Here is a 26,170-nt window from a genome sequence, read left to right as displayed (position 1 = left end):
TGCATTAAAATGCTGCTCCTTTACCTTTCAATCATATTGCTCCTTTTGCTGGGCTTAGGTGTTTCCCAGGTTCTCTTTTGCTATCTGATGTGCCCAGATCAGTTGTTCCTGTAACTGTCAGGTGGCTTGCTATATGTGTCCCACTTTGTGGCTGCTGTTCCCAGCCTTTTTACATTATATTGAGCAGGCCATGTAGCTGGTAGCTGTAAACTAGCTCAAAAGGCAAAATACCCCATGGAAGCCTGGGGCACCTCCTGAATGACAAGTATGTAAGGTGCCAGGAGCTGGTTCCATCTCTTGGGATCACCCTGTAGGTACTTCTGCAACATAATGTTTTAGAGTGTGGTTAAAGCACTCTACCAGCTGATCAGTTAGGGGGTGGTAAACAGACTTCATTAAGTGTTTTACTTGAAAGACCTCATAGACTCCCTTTATTACCCCAGCCATAAAGTTTGTGCCCTGATCTGTTTAAAATCTCTTTAGGTATCCCAACAGGTGCTATCCACCTGAGTAGTGTAGCCATGATTTTTTCAGGTCTGTGGCTGATTGTAAGGGCCTGACTGATGGAAAATGGGTCATGTAATCCATCATCACCAGGACGTACTGATATCCCAAGTTTCCCTTGGGAAAGGGGCTCATAATACTCAGGATGGTTCATTCAAATGGCTCATCCACAATGGGCAAAGGCACCAGTGGGGCCATTGGCAGTCTTTTGGTTGTGGATACTTGGCACACTGGACACATGTCACGGTAAAGCCTGACTTCTTTCTAGAGTCCTGGCCAGAAAACCTGCTGCAATAGGTGTGCCTCTGTTTTATCTCAGCTCAAGTGTCCATCCATGGGACCCACCATGGTCCAGTCTAATTAAGACATCCCTGGACTGTTGTGGCACCAGCAGTGATGCTAGGTCCTCCCCTTGTCAATAGAGAAGATTTGTCTCTTACCTCAAAGCGTGGGACTTGGGTCACTTATGCTGGTTGCAGCAACTCCTCATTGCAATGTACTAGTCCCTCACCATATGCAGGCCGGTATGTAGGATCACTTAATTGATCCACCCAGAAGGGCTCAGAACCTATGATCTCCTCTATGTCCAAGGGGTCTGCCGGTCCTTCTGGGGATGCAATCTTGGCATTTTTACCATGATCCCATCCAGGACCTCTGGATCTGCTTCCACAGTGGATTGGTCAGAAGTCTTGCAGTGCACTCTCTGGCAAAGTATAGCCAGTCTCATCTGAGCAGCATGGAGTGTAGTAAGCCTCACGAAATTCCTGCAACTATTTTGTATGTTCTCCCGAGAACTGTGACTGGTAGCTGATAGCATTTGTATGTTTGCTCTGCCATGTATGCATGCTAGTGTTTTGCCTGTTTATGGGCATGCTGGCCACAGTGGGTAGGTCAGTCACATGCACCAGTATTTGCACACACCCGGTATTGACCATTTGCTATTAAGGTCTGGCCACCAACCTAAGCATAGATGATGTGCTGGGGTTGGTAGGGTTTGGGGTAAGCATGGCCAAAGCTGCAATCTTTATTTTTATTTATTTATTTTTTTCCTACTCTGCCATTACTGGGCCTCATTTCATTTTCATGGCATGGAAAACTGTATCCTATGCTATGGATGGGGAAATCCCATGGGGCAATACCAGGATGGATGACTGGCACCTCCACACCAGGTGCATCTGTCATCCTGGGGGTAGGCTCTTCAGGCATGCAGTTGGACTGCAGAGAGGCTTGGGTATCGCAGGCCATCCCTCCAAGGTTCACCATTGTCAGGTGCCCTCAAGGCTTACCAGGCTGCTTTCTCCCATCCCTGTCTAACCTTTTTCATTCCGGGCTTCAGACTTTCACAGGCTAGCTGACCCTACTATTCCAGTCCAAATTGCCTGGTCACAACAAGTGGGTCCGGTCCTGGATGGGCTACCGGAGCTGCGCCCAGCTCTCTCTGAGCAGTCTTGTGGCTAGGGCGTGGGTGCTTTCAGGTTTGGCCCTTGCTGGGCTAAGGTGGGCCTGGGCCACTTCCCCTGGCTCGCTGGTCGGCAGGGGTGGTGGCAGGGTGCTTCCAGGAGCAGGAAGCTTTTTCTGGTTTCAGCTCTGGGGTCCAGACACTTCTCCCTGGCTTCCAGCCTCCAGGCTCCTTTTCAGTGCATGTCCGCTGGGCTCCTAGCCAACTGGGGACAGGCCCTCCAGCTGTGGTGCACCAGCTGTGCTGGTTGCAGTCAGGCCACCTGGGCTCCAGCTCTAAAGTAAGCCGAGTGGGGGGCCTGTTGCACACACCTTCACTTTTAACAATTGATAACTTCCTTTTTTCAGCCATGGGCACAAAGATGGCCCCTTAATATACCAACTTCATGAAAACTGCACCATCAAACCTGCATTATACCTGAGTTACATAGGTGACCTTTTTTTCATCATCTGGACTAAACACCTATACTTACTTATTGACTTTTACCAGAAGTTTAACAACTATCACCCCTCAATCACATTTTCTCTGGACTAGTCCTATACCAATATCAATTTTCTAGTCACCAGGATCCATATCTGGGATGGCATGCTGCAAACCACCATATTCAAAAACGCCACAGACCACCATACTTATGTCTACAAGACCAGCAATCATCTCAAGCACACCAAAAAATCTGTAACTTACAGTGAGGCCCTTGGATACCAACTACATCTGCTCTAAAGAGAACATTCCCTTCATACAACAAGGCCACCCCAGTAGAGAAATTGTAACTTCGAAAGAGCTACCAAAATAGCCCATAATAACCTGATAAAATATTAAAAGAAATCCCCTTGTGTCAGGGCCACTGATTAAAGCATGCCCAGCTAGGTCAAGCACTTGAGCTATCACACTTGTCCCTCATCCCTGCCAAGTAAAGTTGCCCTAGTTTTCTGTGGAGGCAACCAACTGGACTGGCTGCTAAATGCACCACTCCCCTCCTTTAAGTACATCTTGCCTGAGAATGTTCTGTCAGGCATTATGTTCACTGGTTCCGGAGTTGGCTTTGGTTCTTTCTGTCTCTGATCTTGGATCTCCCCTGGAACTAAGCACTGGCCCTCTGGCTCATGGTTTCTGACCTCAGCTCACTTCTTGGGCTATGTCTCTTGGATTTCACATCTTGGTCCTCCTGGAACTTGGTCCCTGCATTCTCAGCCTCTCCAACATAGTTTTCACCTCCCTGCAGGTGGGGGGTGAAGCGCATGGGGAAACCTGCAAGATTAAAGGAGCTGCTGCAAAGCCCACTTCCACTGTAAATTTGGTAGGTCCCTACACATGTCTAAAGGAAATCTAAAACCACCTTTAAAGGAGAGTGTGGGAGCAATAATTCATAAACATGATGCATGTTAAGAACCAAAGTGGAAACGCTGATATTGGGTTTTGTTTTGTTTTTTAACACACTAATCTACCTGATTCCTGAATTTCTTCCTACACACAACAGTTATTAATAACCCTACCACCCTTTTGATGGATCTTGATCTGCCATTAGTCTGCTTCTTTGCTTTTCCCAATTGGCTGTTACCCTGGGGAATTTCCCTCTTCCCTCTTTTCACAGCTTTCTCTTTGGCTCTTTACATGTGCTGTACTTGATTGCTTCTCTCATGATGAGACCTGATGAAGAATATCTTGCATTCAAAAGGTTGTCTAACCTTTATTGGGCAAACTGCATGGCTGGAATAAAAGATCTCACCCCTAGAAAATCCTTGTCCCTCATATAATTCCTGAACTACCATGGCTACAGCACCACCTTGACATTACCTTAGTCAATTAAGTTACTTCATGGGAAAGGAGTTTGTGTACCAGAGAGGGGTTCTGTGATTAATATAGATTAAATCTTGACACTTATTTAGAGGCCAAAGCTGAGGAATAATGTTTGATAAATATATGCAGGCAACTGCTGCTGCTTTGCGAAATTTGCATTGCAAACAGGTAAGAGGCTTCTTTTTCTGAAGGCTTTGCCTATGGAAAAGATTTTTGACATAATCTTCAAATATGTGGCCTGACATGATTTGTGTGATGTTTTGCCTGCCTGGGTAGGTCAAAGACTTCTTAAGGAAGGTGGTAATGAAACGTTGAAGCAGGATTTCCCAACTTTTCAGAGCCTTGTCCTCTGGAATGTGTTCACACAAGGGGTGACAAGGTCCTACTCCAGGTTCCAAGGGCAACCAGGTCCTCTCCAAGTTTCAGAGTCCTTTTAGAATTCCTGCTTGTGGATTTGGCAACCCTGGAATCAAGATTACCAAGTTTCTGCTAAACCTGTGACTGCTGGGTCTATGCAAGCACCCTCTATTAACTTAAGCATGTGACATCTGAAAAAGTATGAGTGAGCACTGCCACCAATTAGTTCCAATCCTTCTCTTCCACAAAGGAAAACAGAGAGAAGCTTCTAGTGTCTCATTTAGGTCTGCCTACCACAACACTTGTAACTCCAAGCTTTCGCTAGTTAATGCCTAATTATTTTTAGGTCTGCTAAAAGGAGGGAAAAGGCTACAACATTAGCATAGCTGGCTAGCTAGCAAGGAGTCCAAGGAGAACTTTAAGAATGAACTGCTTGTCTGGCTTTTGTCTGAAATTACTTTTACTACAAGGCAATCAGTTAGATATAAGAAAAATACTATTTATTACATAAAACAGTAGAACCTTGTAGCAGGTTGGGGACCACTCGGCTCAAACTGTTTTTTGTGTAAGGTCTTTGTTTCCTTGGTGCCAACCTCCTCCTCCATGGGAATCAATGTAAACAACCAGCAAAACACACACCACTAACACGGGGTCTTTTCCCAGACCTGGAGAGAGTGCCCAGGCTCAGTGTTGCAGCCACTAGCCTACACCCTCCTTTCTCTCTCTGATATCTCCACCAATCTCATGGGGTACTTGTACACATGACGGGTTTAGTCTTCTATGCTCCCTAAGATGAAACAGTGGGTTTTTAATTGAAACCCACCATTTCAGTTTAGGGGTTTTATTTTTCTGGCATGTTATGATGAGGGGCACGATCCTTTTTTTTTGTGGAGCCTGCCCATGGCTCGGGGACAAGCTGTTGGTGGGCCGAGTGGCCCCTGAGCTGTGGGGGGTGTCAGTCCCTCCCTCTGCAGTGGTGGCACACCCTCCCCCCCCCCCCCCGGGAAAGAGTTGGATTGAGCTGGGTGCTGCCTTGAGCTGGAGGCAAAAGTGGCAAGGAGTCCAATCCTTTTTTCTGCAGAGCCTTCCCACCTCTCTCGTGGCTGAGGGATGAGCTGCCTAATAGCTGCAATGCCTTGTTGCAAACTAAACTACATCAGGATGTAGTTTAATTTGCAACACTGCAAACTCATCTAAACCTTCCCAAAACTTGCGCATGTATAATGTGTGATGCCATTACCCACACAAAATGACATTTTTGTCATGTGTACATCATGACATCATTATGTGTACAAGCACCTATGGTCTCCTAGTTTCACTCATGGTCTTTTCTGTAAACCCTATGGTGCTCAGGGCTCATCCAGGTACCTACCTGTCTGCTCTCTCTCCCAACTACATGCACTTTCAGCTTCAAAATTATCTCTAAGCAAAAGAGTTGTTACATCTGGAAAAAAAAAATTAAACCAAGCCAGAAATACCTTAATGTCCTGTTCTAACTTGAAGCAGCATTTCTGGGGATTTCTCTGTATTTCTAGCAGCTAGCAATCTTGCCAGCTTGCCCCAGAGAGTTCACCACCTTTCCTTACTGGTGACCTTTCCTTCCTCTAGAGCAGTGGTTCTCAAACTATGAGGCTGGCCACCCTGGAGAGGTATGGCATCATGTCAAGGGAGGTGCGAGCTGTAAGCTTTTTTTTTTTTTTCTGAGGAGAGGTTGGATGAGTTGAAAAAAAAGACTTATATTTCAAATGTATTACTTTAAAACACAAAAGGCTTGTGTTTAATGTACTAATGTTGCTTGGCAACTGTGACACGTCAGATGAACATTGCATCATTTTTCGTAAGTAAACTTACAAGCCTCAACAGTACAGTTAGTGAGAAACAACTTAAATGAGAAATAGATTGTATTATGACAAAGGGAGAAAAGCATACAATCCAAGCCGAAGAGTGTGCAGCAGCAGAACTTCCAACAAAATGCAAAGGTTGAAAATATGACACAGCTTATTTAAAGCTTGGTTTTACATGGAGTGGGTCCAGTGGTGCACCAAGGTCTCAATGTGTTGCATGTGCCAAAGTATTGGCAAACGACAGTATGTGGCCCTGCATGCTATGCCGGCATCTTGAAACAAGACACCTTACCTTAGTATTTAAACCAGTAGATTTTTTCAGAGGAAGCTTAATGAGTTAACAGGACAAAAAAATTGCTGAAGTGTAAAGCACTGTAAACATGGAGGCTACTGAAGCTTCTTACCATGTGGCTTTGCTCATTGCCAAAGCAGGCAAAGCCAACAACATAGGTGAAAAACTGCTACTTTCAGGTGCAAAGGATATGTGCTTGGTCATGATAGGACAGAATGCAGCATTACAGATAGATGTGATCCCACTTTCAAATAATAGTTTCACGCCATATTGCAGAGATAGCTGCTCTTTTACATCGCTGGCTTTTAGCAAGTGTTCATCAGAGCCCATACTGTTCCATTCAGATAGATGAGTCTACTGATATATCACGTGCTGCACAACTATTGGTAGATATTCATTTTGCTATAGCAACAGAATTAAAGGAGGAATTTTTGTTTTGCTGGCCTCTCCCCACACAAGCAACTGCTGAAGAGATTTTTAAACTGTTAAATATTCTGTCCAAGACAGGCCTTGATTGGGAACCTTGTTTTGGGATTTGTATTGAAGGAGCACAGTTTATGACAGGATGGCATAGTGGGCTTGTGACAATGGTACAAGAAATGGTTCCTACAGCAACCTGGAATCATTATATGATCCACAGGCAGGCACTGGCTGCTAAGAAGATGCCAGAGGAGCTTAGCAATGTGCTTTCAGTTGCAGTAAAAACTGTAAACTTTATAAAGTTGTGCCTGGTTAATTCAAGAGTTCATGGCATTTTTTGCAAAGAGATGGGAGCAAACTTCACACAATTGTTGCTACATGCAGAAGTTGGTTGGGTGTCCAGGGGCAAGGTACTGACAAGACTGTGTGAACTATGTGATGAAGTCCATATTTTTCTTGCCAGTAGTAACTCCCCATTTTTACAGTATTTTAGTGACGCTAGGGTATCTTTTGTTGTCACATCTGGCTGACATATTCAAGTGATTGAATTCTCTGAATGTGTCACTTCAGGGATGAGATGCAAATGTGTTTGTTGCTTTTGATCACCAGATAGCAGCGTTCATTAACAAACTTGAATTGTGGTCTTCATGTATGCAACAGGGATCTGTTTGCATGTTTTCAACACTGAAGGAAATTGTGCAACAGTGCGGTGATCTGTCAGTTGACAGTATCCACGATGTAATTGTTCAACACTTATGGGGTCTACTGGGAGCAGTTTCATGAATACTTTCCTGAAGTGGGCAAAGCCATATGTAATCAGTGGATCAGGAACCCATTCACCTTTAAGCCAATCCCCACATATATGCTGTCCTCAAAAGAAGAGGAAAGCCTTATTGATCTGTCAAGCAATCAGGAACTGCAGCACAAACGCCAGCTGCAGACTTTTTGGTTATCGGTAGGATCTGAGTTTTCTGAGTTAACACACTAGGCTCTTAAAGTTCTCATTCCTTTTTCTTCCACCTGCCTATATGAGTTGGACTTTTCGGCATTAACTGCTGTCAAAACAAAGTGCTTTCTGTTGAAGATGACGTGCATCTCTTCCTTTCTGCACTGTAACACCAAATGCCGCTGCTTTGTACAGTGAGGAAACAAACATACCCCTCCCATTGCTAAAGTAGGACTGATGGCTTTTTATAGTGAGTTCACCTATCATTGTTTGGTATCATGTTTCCTAAAATGCTTAAGAAAAGTTCTCATTTAACTGCTTTCATTTATACTGCCCTTGAACTTAGTTAGAATGAATACTTTTGAAACTCAATCTTTAATGATCAAATCTCATGATTCTGTTTATTCATTTTGTGCAGTATGTGGACCTACTATTTTCAGTTCGTTGTATTGTTTTAGCAAACCAGGGGAAAGCACAGTCATTTTTTTTTATAGCTAAGTGAGGCTCACTATGACAAAGTTTTGAGACACTTGCTCTAGATTTAGGGTATTTTGAATAACTTCCCCCCAGGGGACTTCTGCTTACATCCCTTATCACAGGGGTGCTCAACTGCTAGGCCATAGGCCAGATCTGGCCCCCAGCACTGTCATCAAGTCCACAGGGCTTTTCACTGGTATGTGGGGATCCCTGTAAGCTGTGGCACTATGTGCTAGATTGGGCATGCAGGGTAGTGTGAGGCCCACTTCCTGTGCATGGGGGCGAGGCAGAGGTGATGTGAGGCCCCAGAGCCCAATCTTGGTGTACAGATTGAGGCCATGCAAGGTCTCAAAACCTTATCCCAGCAGGCAGAGGTGGTACCAGGCCCTAGGGTCCAGTGGTGGGGCAGAGATGGTGCAGGGCCCAAGCACTAGATCCCAGTGCATGGGGCCAGTGTACGGCCCAATTCTGGTGCTCAGAGCTGGGTCAGGGGCAGTGTGCAGGGGAGGTAGGGCCCAATCTGGCCTGCAAATTGTCCCTGCTCTATTCACCCCGTCTGCAGGGCTAAACCTTGAGCACCACCAGCCTTATCACACATCCTTCATCTTTATTCTAGTCAAGGAAGACAGAAACATTCATATCTTTGCATCAGATTTTTTCCTCTGAACAGCCATCAGTCTGACAAGTTTAGATGTTCTTTTTTGATATGCATCCGATTCATTTCCCTTTTGAAATGCGTTCAGCCACTGTCTGGGCAGAAACCTAACACAGGAACTGGCTGATAGCTAGTCCAACAGGTTAGATTGTCAAACAACTAATAACCCATTTATTATGTAGGTCATCATACTAAACAGCGTTACATAGAAACATATGAATGATTGAGAAAAATGTAGCTTATTATTAATTATTATTTAGTTAATAATATTATTATTAACTATAAACATGGTGATAGGAAACCCAATTTAGGGGAATATGTATGTATTAATAATATCCCCCAGAAATGAATCACTGCGTATATGTGTATGCCATGACATTTGGACTGGACTAAAATCTAGCATATATGTAATAGATTATTTTTGGCATATAGAGAAAGATACAAAGGGCAGAGGCTATTTCTGCTCAAAGATTTTCTAAATAAATCACCTTGTGCCTTCTCATTTGTTGTTCTAAAACTAAGGTTCCTTTTCCAACAGAAATATAGCATGTTTCATACTGCACCTGCCTCTATCATAGGATTAAGGCAGATGAGAAATTTGTAGAGCAGCCACATGCATCTCATTTAACTTCACTGAACGCTCACCTCCCACTCAAACACTTTACATTAGACTTTGTCTTCTACTCAGATTCAGGCAGGGTCTCCCCTATTCCTTGCTTAACTAATGAACAACTCACTCCACTCCTCTGTCCATTTTGGGTAATATTGCTCAGAAGCCCTCAAAGAAGAAAGAAAGGTTATATTCTAGTAGCTGTTATTCTTTGAGAGTTGTTTTTTGCATTTGTACTTCCTGCCCATCCTTTCCTCTGGCTCAGAGCTCAGGATGACTCTGAAGGTCAGGAAAAGGGACTGATACGCTCTCTGACATCAAATGTTAATTTCAATAATTCATGCAGCTTCAAAGGTCTCAGTTTCAATGAAGTTCCTGTGAGCTCAATTTCATCTCCACAAATGTAAATACACAGAGTTTACGCTTACCAGTTCAGTGCCCATTCTTAATGAATTCCCAATACTGCTGGTAACAGTGATTTTTTGTTTAGTTCACTTTTGGTGAGTTGCTAGATAATTTCTACTGATTCATCTATGAGAGCTGCAGCTTATCAATTTCACCCCCCAGATTGGATGACTGAAAGAACTCAGGTCTAATATACTGAGATCTGTTCAGGGACCTTAAGAATAACCAAACTTGGGGATAAACCTTAGGCTAAGATTTATAATTGTGTGGTGATGTCTGAATCACTGATAAAGTTACTCAAAAGTGGTTATGCCAGTAGAACTACATTGGAGTGGTTTAATTCAAAATGCAAACCAACATGACTATATTCCATTTAGAACAAACAGGAACTGCAATCTTATAGTGCCCATTTAAATAGGGTGACCATATGTCCCGAATTGGTAGGGACAGTTTTGGATTTTTTTTAGGCTGTCTCAGGGTCTTGGCCATTGGATAAAATTTAAACAAAAAGTCCCAGATTAGTGGGAACCTGGGGCTTCGGGGTTTTGTGTGTGTGTGTGTGTGTGTGTGTGTGTGTGTGTGTGCGCGCGCCGCATTGTCCTGCCTAGCCCTGCTCTTGGGAGCTTTGGAGTGGAGTATGTGTGTGCATGTGTGGCAGTGGTTAGGGCCAGAGCAGCTGTTGGGATGTGCTGGGGTGTACAGTAACTTTGTCACTGGAGTGGGGCTGGGGCTGGGTGTGGGGTACTGACTGGGCTGAGGGTGCTGTGTGGGGTCTGTCTGCCCCATGCAGACTCACGGCTCTGGTCGCATCATGGCACCTGTAGCTGTATCCTGGTCATTCACCCTCAAGTTGGGCCAGTCACATCACAGCCCCCACGTGGACAGTCCAGCCTGGCCCAGCTGTGCCCTGCCTGAACCAGGGAGTGGGGTGCAAGGCTGTGGGGTGGCTGTTCCTGTCTAACTCAGGGGTGCACAGCCAGGATGCGGCCCGGATGCGGCTGGAACTAGCCCATGTAAATGCCCCCAGCCTGGCCAGTGCCCCACCCTGCCCTCAGCCCCAGCCTGAAGCCCCGGTGGAAAAGGCACCAGGATCCCCAATGTGTCCTGGCCCCAGCCTGCAGCCCCAGGTGCAGTGACAAAAGCATTATGCTCTCGTCACCTGCTGCGGACCTACCCACTGCCACATACTCCCCTAGTAGTGCGTGTAGATGTGTATGATTGTGCACACACGTGCATGCATACTCCCTGGCATGCCCCTCTCTATCCAAAATTTCCTGAAAATAATTACGGTCACCCTACATTTGAAGAACTGATCTGTTAGCATTCATACTTGTCAAAGAATGCCCTGGAGCTTCAAACTGGTGGTTTTTGTTTCGTCCAGGTACATGTTCTGTTTTAGAGATAAGGGTAACTGAAATATATCGAAAATCATCTCAGTCCTTGAACTGGAAGCATACCCAGATTTAAGTAGATCATGAAGCCAACATCTCCTAGGCATTCCTTCTTACTTTTTCCCAACAACAGAAAAATGATGATCCCAGATAGCTTGACGTAGATTATTTTGTTCTGTTCCTGAAGGATGTCTGGATCAAGGAGTCTGTGTTCAGTTCTTGCAGTAAAGTCAGTGTTTGTTCTCCTATAAGTGCTTGTGCCCATCCATGCTCTGGGTGCGCATATGACTCGCTCAAGCTTGGAAACCTATAGCCCTAGAAATATCCATACTGCATGTGCCCTCATTATCCTCATGCCCTACTTTCAGGGCATTAAGAATGTTCTGTGCTTTTCATTTCTCAGTTCCTTTATAGCACCTTGGTTCAAGGTGGAGCTTCTGCAGCCTGATTTAGACCATATAGGGCCTTCAACTGTATTCACAAGTGAAAAGTGAACTTCTTCACTAAGTTAGCCTCACTTTTTCCCATTTTTTTTTCTCTTGGTCTCCATCTTTTCTTTTCTTTTGTAAAGAAAGGTTCCCTCGGCCTGTCAGGTGGCTTCCTAGCCAAGTCAGGGTCCATTTTTCCCTTCACTTCAACTAGCATTCTCTCTTAGATATTGGTATGGCTTCCCTTGATCTGGATTCAGCTTGCATTCCTCCTGCAACACAACCGTGGAGCAGGTTAATGAATGCATTCATGGAAATATTGCAGCACCACATTAGGTAGACAGTCTTATAAATGAAACAATAATGACCATGAGAGAGTAATGTGGCAGAATTGTTACCCCTGCTCCAACAGTCTGGAAGGTTTACAAATGATATCAGGCATCTTCCAGGGATGCAAAGCTTTTCTGTATGGGGTTTCCACTTTCCTTTCTTGTGGCAACTATAGTCAGTGAAAGGAAAACAGTTCCATAGCACACCAAAGAACAAGGAGAAAGAGACTTAATTTTCTTGGAAGTAAATTATACCCTCTTAGCTGGCATTCTGAGCTGCCAGTTATCAAACTGTGTTAGCTTGGTTTGTTTCCATAATGGTAAGCTCAAAAGGCACAGTGATTTCTACCCAGAGTCTTTCTAATTGGATCTCAGACAGTGTCAAGGTATGTTGTAAGGTTATTAAAGTGGATCTGCCAATGATGGTAAGAGTGCATTCCTCCAGATCCTCTAGTGACTTCGGTAGACTCTGTAGAATCTACCTGATCTTCATATGCACCTTTATCATACATGCTACTTTATTGTGGAACCTCTGAGACTGGAAATTACATTTGGTAAAGCAGTCTTACAGATGTTGTTTGTCTAGGATTCTGAGACCCACATGATATGTAGGTGATATTACTTTGGAGTTGCTCACAGTAAAATGTTCACATGGAGAAACACTTGAAGGCAAAAAATATATATTTATCAGTAACGAGTTTTTTGAGATGTATCATCCATAAGTGCATTCTGCATCTTGCTCTCCTTCCCCTTATCCTTGGAGTCCCTAATATTCTGGGAATCTCTTGCTGAGAGAACTGAAGAGTGGGAAGTGCAGAGCACAAGAAGTGGCACGGTGTTTGTACACTGATCAAACATGAAATCTTTTGATCTTTTAGGCACACAAACACCCAGAGTAGAGTGTGCATATGGACAGCACATGGCAAATAATTCTAGCTACTGGTTAGATAATTTTTCTATATTTTCACTACTTACCTGAGCAGTAAGTTGTTCCAGTGACGGTAGCCAGAGGAGGGTATTAAAAAGCTGTCTTCTCTGTCACTATAGGAAATTTCAGGCCTGTCAATCAGTTCTTGTTGAAAAATGCTAAAAAGATATGGATTCTAAGTATATTTGCACTGAAACTATTAAGTAGATTTAAAATCTGTAGCTCCTTCCATTAAAAAAAAATACATTTTGTAAATAAAGTTATGTTGTAGAACTGTTTTATGCCGTAGTTTCATTAATGAAGTGTGTTATGGAATATATTGATGTTCTTTTGCATAGGTTTTGGATTCCAAGGGGACTTAGGAGCTAGAAGACCTACCTGCTCAGGCTGTGGCAGTTTAACACATTCGCAGAACTGCAGCTACTGGTGTCTAGGGAGCTTTCAGGCTGCAGGGGGGAGTACCTAGTGAATTTTGGCCGCCCCTAAGGTTAGGGTGCTGCAGTTGGATTGTAATTTGACATAAGATTTAGGTGAATTTTGGTCACCTTGTTTTAGATGCTTAGGACACTTAGACACATGTGGAGAGCTTGCTTCAATGTGCTGGAAATCCAGTGCATTGGAACAGACTCGATTAATTGTAAAATGATGTGCTCTGGCATCCTCAGGCATCAAGTGCATCAGCAGTGAAGTGCGTCTCCATGCTGAGAAAACGGCAGCGGTTGCACTTTGAAATAGAACACATTCAGTGTGCATTAGTTCAAAGCACCCCACCGCCATTTTCTCAGCAAGGGGCGCACTACGCTGCTGATGCATATGACGTATGGCTTGCTAATTAAAAGCGCCCGATGCCACGTTGGAAAAAACATGTAAAAATGCCCTTATGTCTTTTTATGGATCTGGCACTTAATAGAACTAACCATGGGCAATTTTGATAATGAAAGTTTGAGACATAATCTAGACTGCATACAGATGTCTAAAGAGTACAACTGTTTTCAGTCATGATTATACCGCCTCCCTGTTGCGCCTGAAAATGCCATCAAGAAAATTAGCTCCACCCATTTGTTCTGACTTTGTACATACCTAAGCCCAGCACTGCTTATGGTTGACAGTGGTCCTGACTACACATCCCAGAAAAAACTCTTAGATTCTTTGGAGGCACAGAGCTGAAGAGCGCTGAGGGTGTGTGCTGCTTAAAAGCCAGTCTTGGATGAACACAGATTTATTTGCAGATCTAACTTACTCAATGGCAGTCCTAGCCTTGGCAGGAAAACAATATAGAAATACCTTTTAATTCATTTACAAGACTGTAGTAACAAGTGCTTTATTCATTCACATCTTGATTCACAATCCCTATCTTTACTCAAGAACAATCCATGTTTTTATATAAGAGAGAACCCCAATCTTTCTTTTTTTCTTAGTAGTAAACATGTAGGAAAAACTATAAAGGGCCACATTGTTATTTTTACTTGATTATCTAATGCCATTTGCACCAATAAGAGAGGCTATCATATGAAAACCTGGCCTAAAATAATTTCATATTCCTTCTTTGATTAATGTTGTTTATGTGGCCTTATAAATCAATTAAAGCTTTAATAGCCTGTGTCTATATGGTATGGTGCATTGTCAGAGATACTTGAGTAGTTCTAAATTAGCCCTGCTGCTAATATGGATATATCTAAGAAGTTAGCTTGTTAGACATAATAGAGGTTCTGTCTCTCTCTCTTTATAGGTTTATTATATTTATACTTAAAGATATAGATTATCAATTTATTTGCCAAAAATAATGTTCAGTGTTTTTTTTTTTGTTTGTTTGCATTATTTTTCAGGGGGCAAAACAGATGCCAGTAATGACACAGAGCTATCCAAAAGAAGAGTAAGACCTTATTTTACAAAATATGTGCTTAAAACGTCAATTTCCTTGTCCGGTTTTTTGATTAAAATTTATATGCTAGATATTTTTTCAAGTTTGTTGACATTTAGTTAATCAACCATTGCTAGATACTCAAATTTTCACATACTTAAAACCAGTATGGGTGTGTCCAGACAAGGTGTAGTTTTCCATGCTTTTCACTAGTGTGTCGGTTTTGTGTGGATCTTTCTGGCTTCACCATTGCTTTAAAAGAAGAACAAGCTTATAAATGGATGGGACCTCGGTCAGTGCCTCAGGTGGGGTCTCGCCTGTCATGTCTTTGGAAAATCAATTTTTGTGGAGAGGAAGATGTTTTATCCCATCCCTCCTGGCACCTTCCTCTGGTTGTTCTGTTTGCCCTTCCTGCTCGGGGCTATGCCTCCCCTATACCCTACCTAACACCAACTAAAGATGTTGTTGCTTGTGTTGCCAGAATGATTATGATGCACTCTTTTGTATCTTATACCTTGAGATTTACCACGACCAAATCGGTACCTTACTTGACCTGTTTGATCCCAGCCGTACCTTGCCTTACTTAAAGTGTCTTTCTGGTCACCGGCTGTCAGGTTCCCCGGCGTCCCACTCTCTACTGATGTCTTATATTTGGTATGACTTGATTGTCTGCTGTTACCTGCTCTGTCTGATTCTGTTAAGGTCCAGTCTGAGCTGTGAGTCCCTGTCTCCCATGGAGTCCCTTCCTATAAATTATAGAGCCATCCCTGGCTCTGTCTTTCCAGCAAAACCCCTTCCTGGGGTAGCCACCACGTCCCTGGACTGGGACTACTTTCAATATGTGGCCCCTTCAGGCTTGTCAGGGACCCCACTTCTGGTCCTTCTTGCTGTTTCTCTGCTGGGCTTTTTATCCTGGCAGCAGTGTTCTGAGCCACGAATTGGCCCCAGCACGCTGTTACAAAGCGTGCCCATGCTGATGTAGGAGCCAATCCCAACTCTGTCTGACTCTCAGTTTTTTTCCTTTTTCTTCTTTGCTGCGGCAGGCAGGAGCGCTGTAGTTTCATTTTAACTGCACGCTGCTTCTGGCGCAGCGTCCTGTGGTCTCCTCTCTTCATCTGACGGAGGTAAGTCTTTTCCACACAGGGCACATGTGTGTTTCCCCAGGGACAAATAGCAGTGGCACACTGTTGTGCCACTGCTATTTGTCTGTGGGGAACGTCTATGCACGTGCACTTTGGCGTCCGCCATGTTGCCCCGGGTAGGGTATAGCTCTGGGGCCAGCATCTGGACTGGCCTCAGCAGCCTTGCCTGGGGTGCTGGGGGTCTTCCAAGGCTCTAGCAGTGGTGATCCGGTGCACAGAGCCTGGCTGGAAGCCTGAGTATGGCTCTGGCTGGCCAGGCTTCAGTTTTGGGTGGTGCATGCTGCCACCACACGCACCACCAGGGGTTTCCGGCTGTCAAAAAATGCTGTTGTGCCATAAAGCACCAGCGCACGAATGTCTGCATGTGTGGCGCTTGCAGTCTGCGGCACCAGAGATGGGCTCATGCTCATCTGGACGTGCCCTATCAGAGTATTTTTTTCCATTTTTATTTTGTAACAATGTCTAAAACATTTCTTTGCAACCCAGATATTACTGCAATAATGATTCAGGTATGATATTAAAAAATATTAATTGTTTTCAAAATTCCAGAATATAGTTTCAGTTCTATGGGTTTTTTTAGTACCTATAACATAAAATTGAAGATACTTATAACATGAAATTGAAATTTCAGTTTGGTACTTCTGTATCTCAGTAGTGTAACTGGGGAGTGGTGACCAGGGCAGCAGTCCTGAGTGCCACCTTTCTGGGAGCTGAGAAGACAAACAATCTTTTAATGAATAACCAGGAAACCACATCATCAAACTTTATCAAGCTCTATCTGAAAGCTAGTTTGATTGCCTGGCTCCACCATTTCAACTGGAAGGCTGTTCCAGAAGCTCAGTTCACTGATTAGTTGAAATTCCCTTCTTATTTTCAGGGCAAGTTGACTTGTGGATTTTTTCTGCCCATTTACTCTTGTATTATTCCTGTTTCCTAGATAAAATAGCTGTTTTCCCTCAGTGGAGTTTGTCACCAAGCTTAGTTGTAAAAAAACAGTCACACCCCTTCTCACATTTCATGTTGGTAGGCTAAAGAAACCAAGCTCTTTCCACTACCTCTGTTTTTTGCCTGGATCATTCTAGTATCCCTTTTCTGCACCTCTTTTAGATAAAATGCATCTATCTTTAAAATGAGTGACCAGAACTATATATAATACTCCAGGTGAGGTCTCACCATGCCACATACAATAGCAACCCAAGTCTCAGGTGTGGCCTGCTCACCATGCTGTTTGCTGTTATTGCATGGTCTTTAGTCAGTCAGTCATGTTGGAGTTGTTCCACTTTGCATTAATACATTCCCTATGCATTGGGTAAGAGAGAGAGAAACTGACCCTTTTATTCAGGTGGTTACTCAACTGGGATGCAAGAGAATGGGAGAGCAGGGACATGAATGCAACTCTCACATCTCAGATGAATATAATAACCACCAAGGTATTCTGGGGTGGGTATACCTCTCAATTTTATGATGTAAATGAGGACAAAGTTTCTCAAGAGGAAAATGTTTGAAATCCTTTAAAAAATATGGGACAGAAAAATTAACTCCCTTTAACAGCTTTCATATTTGGGGGAAATTGAAAAAATTAAAACATCAGATCTCAAATATGGGTACCTTGGTAACAAACTAACATACTTTTATGAGATCTAGAGAAGGTTGGTATCATGAGATCTAACAACAGTAGTTGGCTTGGAAAATGGTTGACTAAATCTTCATTTTCCAAGGAATATGTAGATTGTTTAAAGCAGGGGTGTCAAATATATGGCCTGCGGCCGTATACAACTCACAGTGATGGGTCATCTGGCATGCTGTCTCTTTTCCTCTTGGAATTCCCAGCTGTTGGGGATCAGAGCAGCGCTGGCAGCTGCTTTCTGACTCCCAGAGTCGGAGCAGTAAACCTTTCACCTTGACAGGCGGGTAATTAATGGATGGGGTAAAATTAACCAGGCACAGACGCGTGTTGGTTGCAGGAGATTGTTTACTTACGTCACCCAGATAGTGATGTGCGACGCAGGCAGAAGGCTTTCGTTGTTTATATTCGAGCGTGTGTCTCGGGTTACAATTGACCGTGTGACGATGAGATACCGTGAACGACCGGACGAGCCTGCAGGAGGGTTAGGGTACGTCGGGACCGCGATGACGGGGAGTGATTAGTGGTTGATCAGTCTACTAAGTTATTCTATTGCGTGTATTCAGAATTCTCCCATTAGAGCAGAAGTGTAAGCTGGTTTTGTTTACACAATGACCAATTGATTTAAGCCACATCATAGATTCATAGATGTTAGGGCTGGAAGGGACCTCAATAGATCATCGAGTCCGACCCCCTGCATAGGCAGGAAAGAGTGCTGGGTCTAGATGACCCCAGCTAGATACTCGTCTAACCTCCTCTTGAAGACCCCCAGGGTAGGGGAGAGCACCACCTCCCTTGGGAGCCCGTTCCAGACCCTGGCCACTCGAACTGTGAAGAAGTTCTTCCTAATGTCCAATCTAAATCTGCTCTCTGCTAGCTTGTGGCCATTATTTCTTGTAACCCCCGGGGGTGCCTTGGTGAATAAATACTCACCAATTCCCTTCTGTGCCCCCGTGATGAACTTATAGGCAGCCACAAGGTCACCTCTCAACCTTCTCTTGTGGAGGCTGAAAAGGTCCAGTTTCTCTAGTCTCTCCTCGTAGGGCTTGGTCTGCAGGCCCTTAACCATATGAGTGGCACTTCTCTGGACCCTCTCCAGGTTATCCGCATCCCTCTTGAATTGTGGTGCCCAGAATTGCACGCAGTACTCCAACTGCGGTCTGACCAGCGCCCAATAGAGGGGAAGTATCACCTCCTTGGACCTATTCATCATGCATCTGCTGATACACGATAAAGTGCCATTGGCTTTTCTGATGGCTTCGTCACACTGCTGACTCATGGTCATCTTGGAGTCCACTAGGACTCCAAGATCCCTTTCCACCTCTGTGCCACCCAGCAGGTCATTCCCTAGGCTGTAGGTGTGCTGGACATTTTTCCTCCCTAGGTGCAGCACTTTGCATTTCTCCTTGTTGAACTGCATCCTGTTGTTTTCTGCCCACTTGTCTAACCTGTCCAGGTCTGCTTGCAGCTGTTCCCTGCCCTCTGTCGTGTCCACTTCTCCCCATAGCTTTGTGTCATCTGCAAACTTGGACAGAGTACATTTCACTCCCTCGTCCAAGTCGCTGATGAAGACATTAAAGAGTATCGGTCCAAGGACCGAGTCCTGCGGGACCCCACTGCCCACACCCTTCCAGGTCGAAGCCGACCCATGCACCATGACTCTCTGGGTGTGACCCTCCAGCCAATTCGCCACCCACCGGACTGTGTAGTCATCCAAGTCACAGCCTCTTAACTTGTTCACCAGTATGGGGTGGGATACCGTATCGAAGGCCTTCCTGAAGTCTAAGTATCCGACATCCACCCCTCCTCCTGTGTCCAGGCGTTTCGTAACCTGGTCATAAAAAGAGACTAGATTGGTCAGGCATGATCTGCCTGCCACGAACCTGTGCTGGTTTCTCCTCAGCATAATTTGTCCTGCCGGGCTCTCGCATATGTGAGCCTTGATAATTTTTTCAAAGACTTTGCCAAGGATGGAGGTGAGACTGACTGGCCTGTAGTTGCCCGGGTCCTCCTTCCTCCCCTTCTTGAAACATCATCTGGTTTTCGTCTGAATCTCCAATTATACAGCAGTTTTCGCTAGGGATTTATGGCAGAGATATCCCCTTTCACCCTGACCAGTCTTAAATTTCGTTTCTTGTTTGTGACGTGGGCATAAATTTCAGAAGGCTCTCTGCCAGGATTTTGTTTCAGGAGTTTCTGGCAAGGATTTCTTTTAACCCTTAGTTGACTACTGTGTGCAAAATGAGGATGGTCTGAATGGTGTCTTTTGCTAGTGGCATGGGCACTAATTAACTGGGTTGTGACACCAGCAACCTCCACAAACTTAAAGGCAAAAAAGAATTCAAGGTGGCCTTATTGTCCTTCACACTATGAAGGAAGATGTTTTTCTCTTGTTGATCTAGGTCATGGCCACCTAGATCCTCTCCAGTGTGTGTCCACTCTTGGTCTTAATCTTTTTTTCTTTTGTCTCCGCTTCCTTCTTTTCTTTTTTTTTCTTTCTTTTTCGCCTGATGAGCACAGCTTATCTTTGTGCTAGCCTTCCTATATCTCTCTACTCCTTTTTATCTCTGTCCCTTCTGTATCCTTTGCTAATGCAGCTTGAAAGAGAAACCCTGGAGAGTTTGCAGTAATGTAAACAAATCTTTCTGGAAGGAAGAATGTTGCAAAATTGTGGACATTTAGAGAAAAAGTCAAGCGTCATATATAATGTATTTACTTAATTCCCAGACCAGTTTTTCCCTCCTTCAGCATAGGGAAAACAAAGCCTCATCTTAGAATTAAGTAGCAGATTGCTCCAGCAAGGAGGTGTGGGAACAGTCTTGCGGGGAGCTCTTCTTGGCCAGGGATAGCAGCAGAGGTATGCAGGCTTCTCCTTCTAGTGTCTGCTGCCTGCCTGGCTTCCCTTTTGGCCGCCTCTCCCTGGCAGGGAGTGAACATTAGAAGAAGAAATTTGCACACTGCTGCAGCTATCCTTGGCCAAAGAGGTTGTGACCTAGGTTGCTCCTGACCAGATGAAGGCAACAAGTCCATGAGACTACAAAGTCAGGGCCATCTTTGGCTGTTGTGCTCAGTACAGCAGAGGAAACAACTAGAATGTCTTTGGTAACTCTCCGAAATGGGGGGATATTGGGTCTTCCCAATGCGTCCAAGATACCTGTGGGGAAGGGAGAAGAGGTCAAAGGATTTTGTTTCATTAGTCCTTTAGTCATTATAGTTAAATATAAATCTCTTAATCAGATACATAAAACAAAATCTAGTTTTCTTGAGTGTCTTGACAGTGCCTACAATACTTCACCATCAGTCATTTCTACATCCAAAGTAAATTGACACACCTGAGTTAAGGTTTTTAGCTAGAGCTGAAAACAGTTTGCAGGGCTATAAAAAAGAAGAGAAACATTACCAGGAATGGGTAATAGACAGGAAAATGACAGAAGAATGGATAGTTTGAATAGTGCAACATCAAAACCATTAAAAAAAAGGATAGAGGGTTGTTAACACCTGTGGAAGTGAGAGCGATTAAGAAGAATCTGGGAGATAATAATGAGCCATGAGGTCAGTTAACTCTCTCAGCACTATCTGAATAGAAATGCCACTGCCCCTCTCAGGTAGTTGGTTTTAAAGTTTAGGTGGAGCAGGAATGAAAGGGCAAGGGTACAATTGTACCCCCCCTAGGAGAAGCTGCCTAGGTTTCTTTGATTTGATCAGAAACCTTGGAGGAAATTGGTTTGTGGTTTGTTTGTTTTATAAATTCCTGTGTCACAGGACAGGGTCCTGTAGGATGGCCGTGATCTTCCCAAGGCCCCCTTACCGTGCCAGGATGGCCCAATGGGCACCCTCGATTCTTGCCCGCCCTATCTTTGATTGAATGATTGATAGGGAGGCTGCCTCTAAGTCCTCTTGGATACAGTCGAGATGGATTCTAAGGACCCCGTGGGTCTCCAGACCCCTGATGGGTCCCACTCCAGGATTGATGTCACAATGAGTGTTCCAGGGCGCCCTTGCCTTATGGGTTATGCGTGGCTCCAACCATCCCTTTACCACACCCCAAGCCTCACAGATGAAACTGATGTTGTTCAGTCTGGGCCTTGTTATAATTTGGCCCCCTTGGTCCACCCTGGGCTCCCTGCGGCCCCATTTTGCACTGCGCCTTCACTGGCAGTTGGGTCAGTGCATTCCAAATGCCATCCCTCAACAGTGTCAGAAGCTGCTCCTGCAGTCAGGCCTCTCCCCTTTGGTTGCTCTGGGAGAGCTCCTTCTCCCTTGGCTGCCGGCAGGGCCTTCCTGGCCCCAGCTCTGGGGTTTATATATGAGCCAGGCCCTGCCCTTTCCGGTCAGCTGACCACTGGCAGGTGTGGGCCACTAGCTCATTCTAGCTGCGCTGGTAACTAGCACCTGGGGGCTCCCCACTCTTTAAAGAAGCAGGGCACATAAGTGCTCTGCAACATCGTGTAATGATTTGAGGGTTGTATTTGGTAGCTGTGTTTGGTCTGAGACAAAAGGAAATGCAAAACTCTAGAACCTTTGGTTCAGCAGGGCTGGCCCTGTCCCTCTGCTCCCCAGCTGGAGCAGTGAGGGCTGTCTGACAAGGAAGTGGGGGTGGGAGGGCAAGCCTGGCTAGGGATGCAGCCCAATCTGGTGGGGGGAACTTCCCCTCCCAGGCAAACCCTGGGGGAGGAGTATACCTACTTGGGCTGCACTTGCAGGGAGGCAGTTAGAAAGGCCAAAGCAACTACAGAGCTGAGGCTGGCAATAGAAATTAGAGACAACAAAAAGTCTTTTTTTAGGTATGTAGAGAGTAAAAGGAAGGCGCAGGACAGCATAGGACTCCTACTGAACAAGAAGGAGCAATTAGTGACAGACAGGGGGGGACAAGGCTGAGCTATTCAATGAGTTTTTTGCCTTGGTGTTCTTGAACAGGAGTCAAAATAAGTCTCCTGATGGGTTCTTAGATGGGCATCAGAGGGTCACCAGCCCACCAACTGTCGACACTGACTTGGTGCAGAGTCACTTGGATGTGTTTAAGTCAGCAGGCCCAGATGAGCTGCATCTGAGAGTACTGAAGGAATTGGCTGGTGTCATAGCACAACCACTGGCACAGCAGTTTGAGCACTTGTGGTGCTCGGGTCAGGTCCCGGAGGACTGGAAAAGGGCCAATGTGGTCCCTATTTTCAAGAAGGGGAGGAAGGAGGATCCGAGTAATTATAGGCCAGTCAGTCTCACCTCCATCCTTGGAAAGGCCTTTGAAAAGATTATGAAGGATTATATTTGTGGGAGTCCAGTGGGAGAAATAATGCAGCAGAGCAACCAGCATGGATTCATAGCAGGTAGATTATGCCTGACCAATCTGGTTTCATTTTATGACAGGGTCACAAAATGCTTTAGACACAGGAGTAGAGGTGGATGTTGTTTTATTGGATTTTAGCAAGGCCTTCAATATGGGGGTATCTCATCCCATTCTCATAAATAAATGAAGAGGCTGTGACAGATGTTTACACAGTCCGGTGGGTGGCAAAGTGGCTTAGTGGTCACACCTGGAGAGTGGTAGTAGACAGGTCGGTTTCGACCTGGAAGTATGTGGGTAATGGGGTCCCTCAGGGTTTGGTCCTTGGACCTGTACTCTTCCATATCTTCATCAGTGACTTAGATGTGGGTGTGAAGTGTACTCTGTCCAAGTTTGCAGATGATACTAAATTGTGGGGTGAAGTGCACACTCCGGAGGGTAGGGAACGATTGCAGGCAGACCTGGACAGATTGGAAAGGTGGGCAGTACACAATAGGATGCAGTACAACAAGGACAAATGCAGAGTGCTGCACCTACAGCGCAAACATATCCAGCATACCTACTGGCTAGGAAGTGACTCTCTCAGCAGCACAGAAGCAGAAAGGGATCTCGGAGTCATAGGGGACTCCAAGATGAACATGAGTCATCAGTGTGATGAACTCATCAGCAAAGCTAACCTCACTTTATCATGCATCAGCAGATGCATGACAGATAGATCCAAGGAGGTGATACTTCAACTCTATGCAGCATTGGTGAGGCCACAGTTGGAGTACTGCGTCCAGTTTTGGGTGCCATACTTCAAGAAGGATGTTGATAGACTCGAGAGGGTCCAGAGAAGGGTTACTCATATGGTTAGGGTCTTACAGAACAAGTCCTATGAGGAGAGACTGAGGGACCTGTACCTCTTCAGCCTCCGCAAGAGAAGGCTGAGAGGTGATCTTGTGGCTGCCTACAAATTCATTAGGGGGACGCAACAAGGGATTGGAGATGCTCTGTTCACCAGGGCACCTCTTGTGGTAAGAAGGAAAAATGTTCACAAACTGACAGAGAGCAGATTTAGGCTAGATATCAGGAAAAACTTCTTCATGGTAAGGGTGGCCGAAATTTGGAATGGGCTTCCAAGGGAGGTGGTGCTCTCCCCTACCTTGGGGGTCTTTAAGAGAAGGCTGAATAGGCATCTGGCTGGGATCATCTGAACCCAGCACTCTTTCCTGCCTAGGCAGGGGGTCCAACTCGATGATCTGTTGAGGTCCCTTCCAACCCTAGCATCTATGAATCTGGCTGGAGTCTGGGGCAGGGAGTGGAGTTAAACACCCCTTCTCCTGTTCAAACTTATTGCTGGCTGCAACTGTGGACTATAAAACCCAGAGGCACCTGGAAGCAAGAAGAGGAAGTGATCAGCAACCCTGCAGAGTCCTGCTGCTGTAATTCTGGACTGCAAATCCCAGAGACCTTGGGGGCAGTAGGAAGAAGTGAATACACAGCCAGAGAGCTGTGCTCTAGCACCTCCTGGCTTCTGGCCTGAGCCATTGCAGGCATGTGGCTGCATTTCCTGAATCAAAGGTAAATGTCTGATCACTTCTGTTTCAGTTGAATTTGTGCAGCCTAGACTAAAGACTGAATTGATTCAGCCTCAGGCTTTTTGACTGTCTGTACCTAGCCCCTGTGTCCTTAGACCAACATGGCTACAACCTATATCCCTGAAATAGAGAGTAAGAAAATTAGCTGAGGAACTTCACTGAACTTTTTTACTTGGTTTTCTGATAGCTGATAAAAATGTTTCTTTTCCATATAGTGCCATATATGGCATTGGGTGGTATCAGAATTGGGTATTATGGTGCTAGCCTTGGCACATGCAGTTCAGTTGTTTAATTATTGGGGAAATAATATTTGAGGCCAGACTCTCATGCATCAGCTGCTTGACCAGAGTAACAGTTTGATAGAAATTTTTTTTTGGAAATAATTTGTGACCAAACATAATTCATGATAGTATAATATTCTATAAGAGCAGAGTTTATAGCAAAAAAAAAAAAATCTAAGTCAAAAGCTGCCAGTCAAAAATGATTTCCATATATGAATACAGATACATTTTTAGGCCTTAAGCAAGGATTTTGAATAGATCTGGGATTCTGTGAAGGGACCTTTTTATTTAAAACTGTATGAGAATTTGATGCTCATGAATGTAATAGTTTAAGTAGGTAACGTGCAAACTTTTTTACACAATAGTGTTCTCTCTCCTTTGCTCCCAAGCTGCAAGATTGCTATTCCAGTCACAGCTTATTCTACCTACCTTACTGAATCCTGCCAAATTGGTGTTTTTGACAATAATCGACTAGGGACTAGAATGATACCATGAAACTCATTTTTAAATGTTGAACCATTACTAAATAGCAACGTAAGGCTGCAGGTTTTCAATGTACCTCTTTGTCCTGGGGGAGGAACTTCTTAAGAGAAATGTATGGCACATTTTTCATATTAATTGTACCTGAAATATATGCTGAAGAGAGATGTATTTTTTTTAATTTGATATCTTTCAATGCGCAGCACAACTAGGTATTCATTTTTTTTCCCCATTTCTATTCCTTGCTTACAAATATAAAATTTAATTAAAACTCCAAAATACTTTAATTTATGGTAGTAACTTCTAGTCTTTTTAACAAGAAAGAGCAGGTTCTTGGCGCAGAAGCATTTTAGTAAACCTGCTTTTTAACAAATAAAGGCAGAATCTAAGAATGGTTTTGTTTAGGTAACAAAGACCTATTATTTGTACTTCATGAAAGCTCAGTTTAAAGGACAGTTATATTCTGAAAAACAGTTCTGTAAAATCTCTTATTTGTCATTAAAATATTTCTGCAACAAATGCATTCAATTTAAAGTAAAAAAAAAAAAAAAGGGTTTTCTAATGGTCAGTCCTTCAAACTGATTGTAAACATAGAAAATCAAATGATATTTTATCTATTATCACCAACAAATAAAGGGCAGGGCAAATTTATACTCTTAATAACATCTGTAAATGCTTTCAGTGGGGTTGAATATGTTACCCAAAATTTAGGAAGCTTCAATCTCTGGAGAAATAAGACTACAGTCCATCTGTGATCAGGACTGCTTTTTCAAGCTTAGACTTAGAATTAAGATACAATTAAGGTACAATTACCCTTTAGACACAAAATTAAGGTACAGTTGCAATTCCTTAATTATCATCACCCAGTCAGAAAAAGAACTCCAAATCCCAAGAACAAACACTTATTCCAGTGGCTATCTAGCTACCTATAACAGCATAATACAGAATCTCACCTTTACCAGCTGGGGTGACTCAGAAGGGAAGTAGTATGCAAACTGGAATCAGGTCTTCTTGAATTTGTGGAGTTCTCCAATTTTTCCTTTAGTCTACCATATATTTATAGATGTCTTATACTAATG

General features: G+C 44.2%; 1 protein-coding gene across 9 annotated transcripts in view; it reads left to right on the top strand.

Annotated features, from left to right (window-relative positions):
• ZCWPW2 (zinc finger CW-type and PWWP domain containing 2) overlaps nucleotides 1-26,170 on the top strand; it is a 147,250-nt gene that overhangs the window by 63,745 nt on the left and 57,335 nt on the right. For 7 of the 9 annotated variants that reach the window (XM_059728839.1, XM_019498023.2, XM_059728838.1 and 4 more), the window contains exon 5: nucleotides 14,669-14,715. The exons of the other annotated variants lie outside the window; for them this stretch is intronic. In XM_059728839.1, coding sequence (XP_059584822.1) covers nucleotides 14,669-14,715 — 47 coding nt within the window. The remainder of the gene's footprint in view (nucleotides 1-14,668; nucleotides 14,716-26,170) is intronic. 9 annotated transcript variants of the gene reach the window in all.

Source organism: Alligator mississippiensis, chromosome 5 (assembly GCF_030867095.1).
Source record: "Alligator mississippiensis isolate rAllMis1 chromosome 5, rAllMis1, whole genome shotgun sequence".
Lineage (NCBI taxonomy): Eukaryota > Metazoa > Chordata > Crocodylia > Alligatoridae > Alligator > Alligator mississippiensis.
This window is presented reverse-complemented; position numbering and strand designations above follow the sequence as displayed.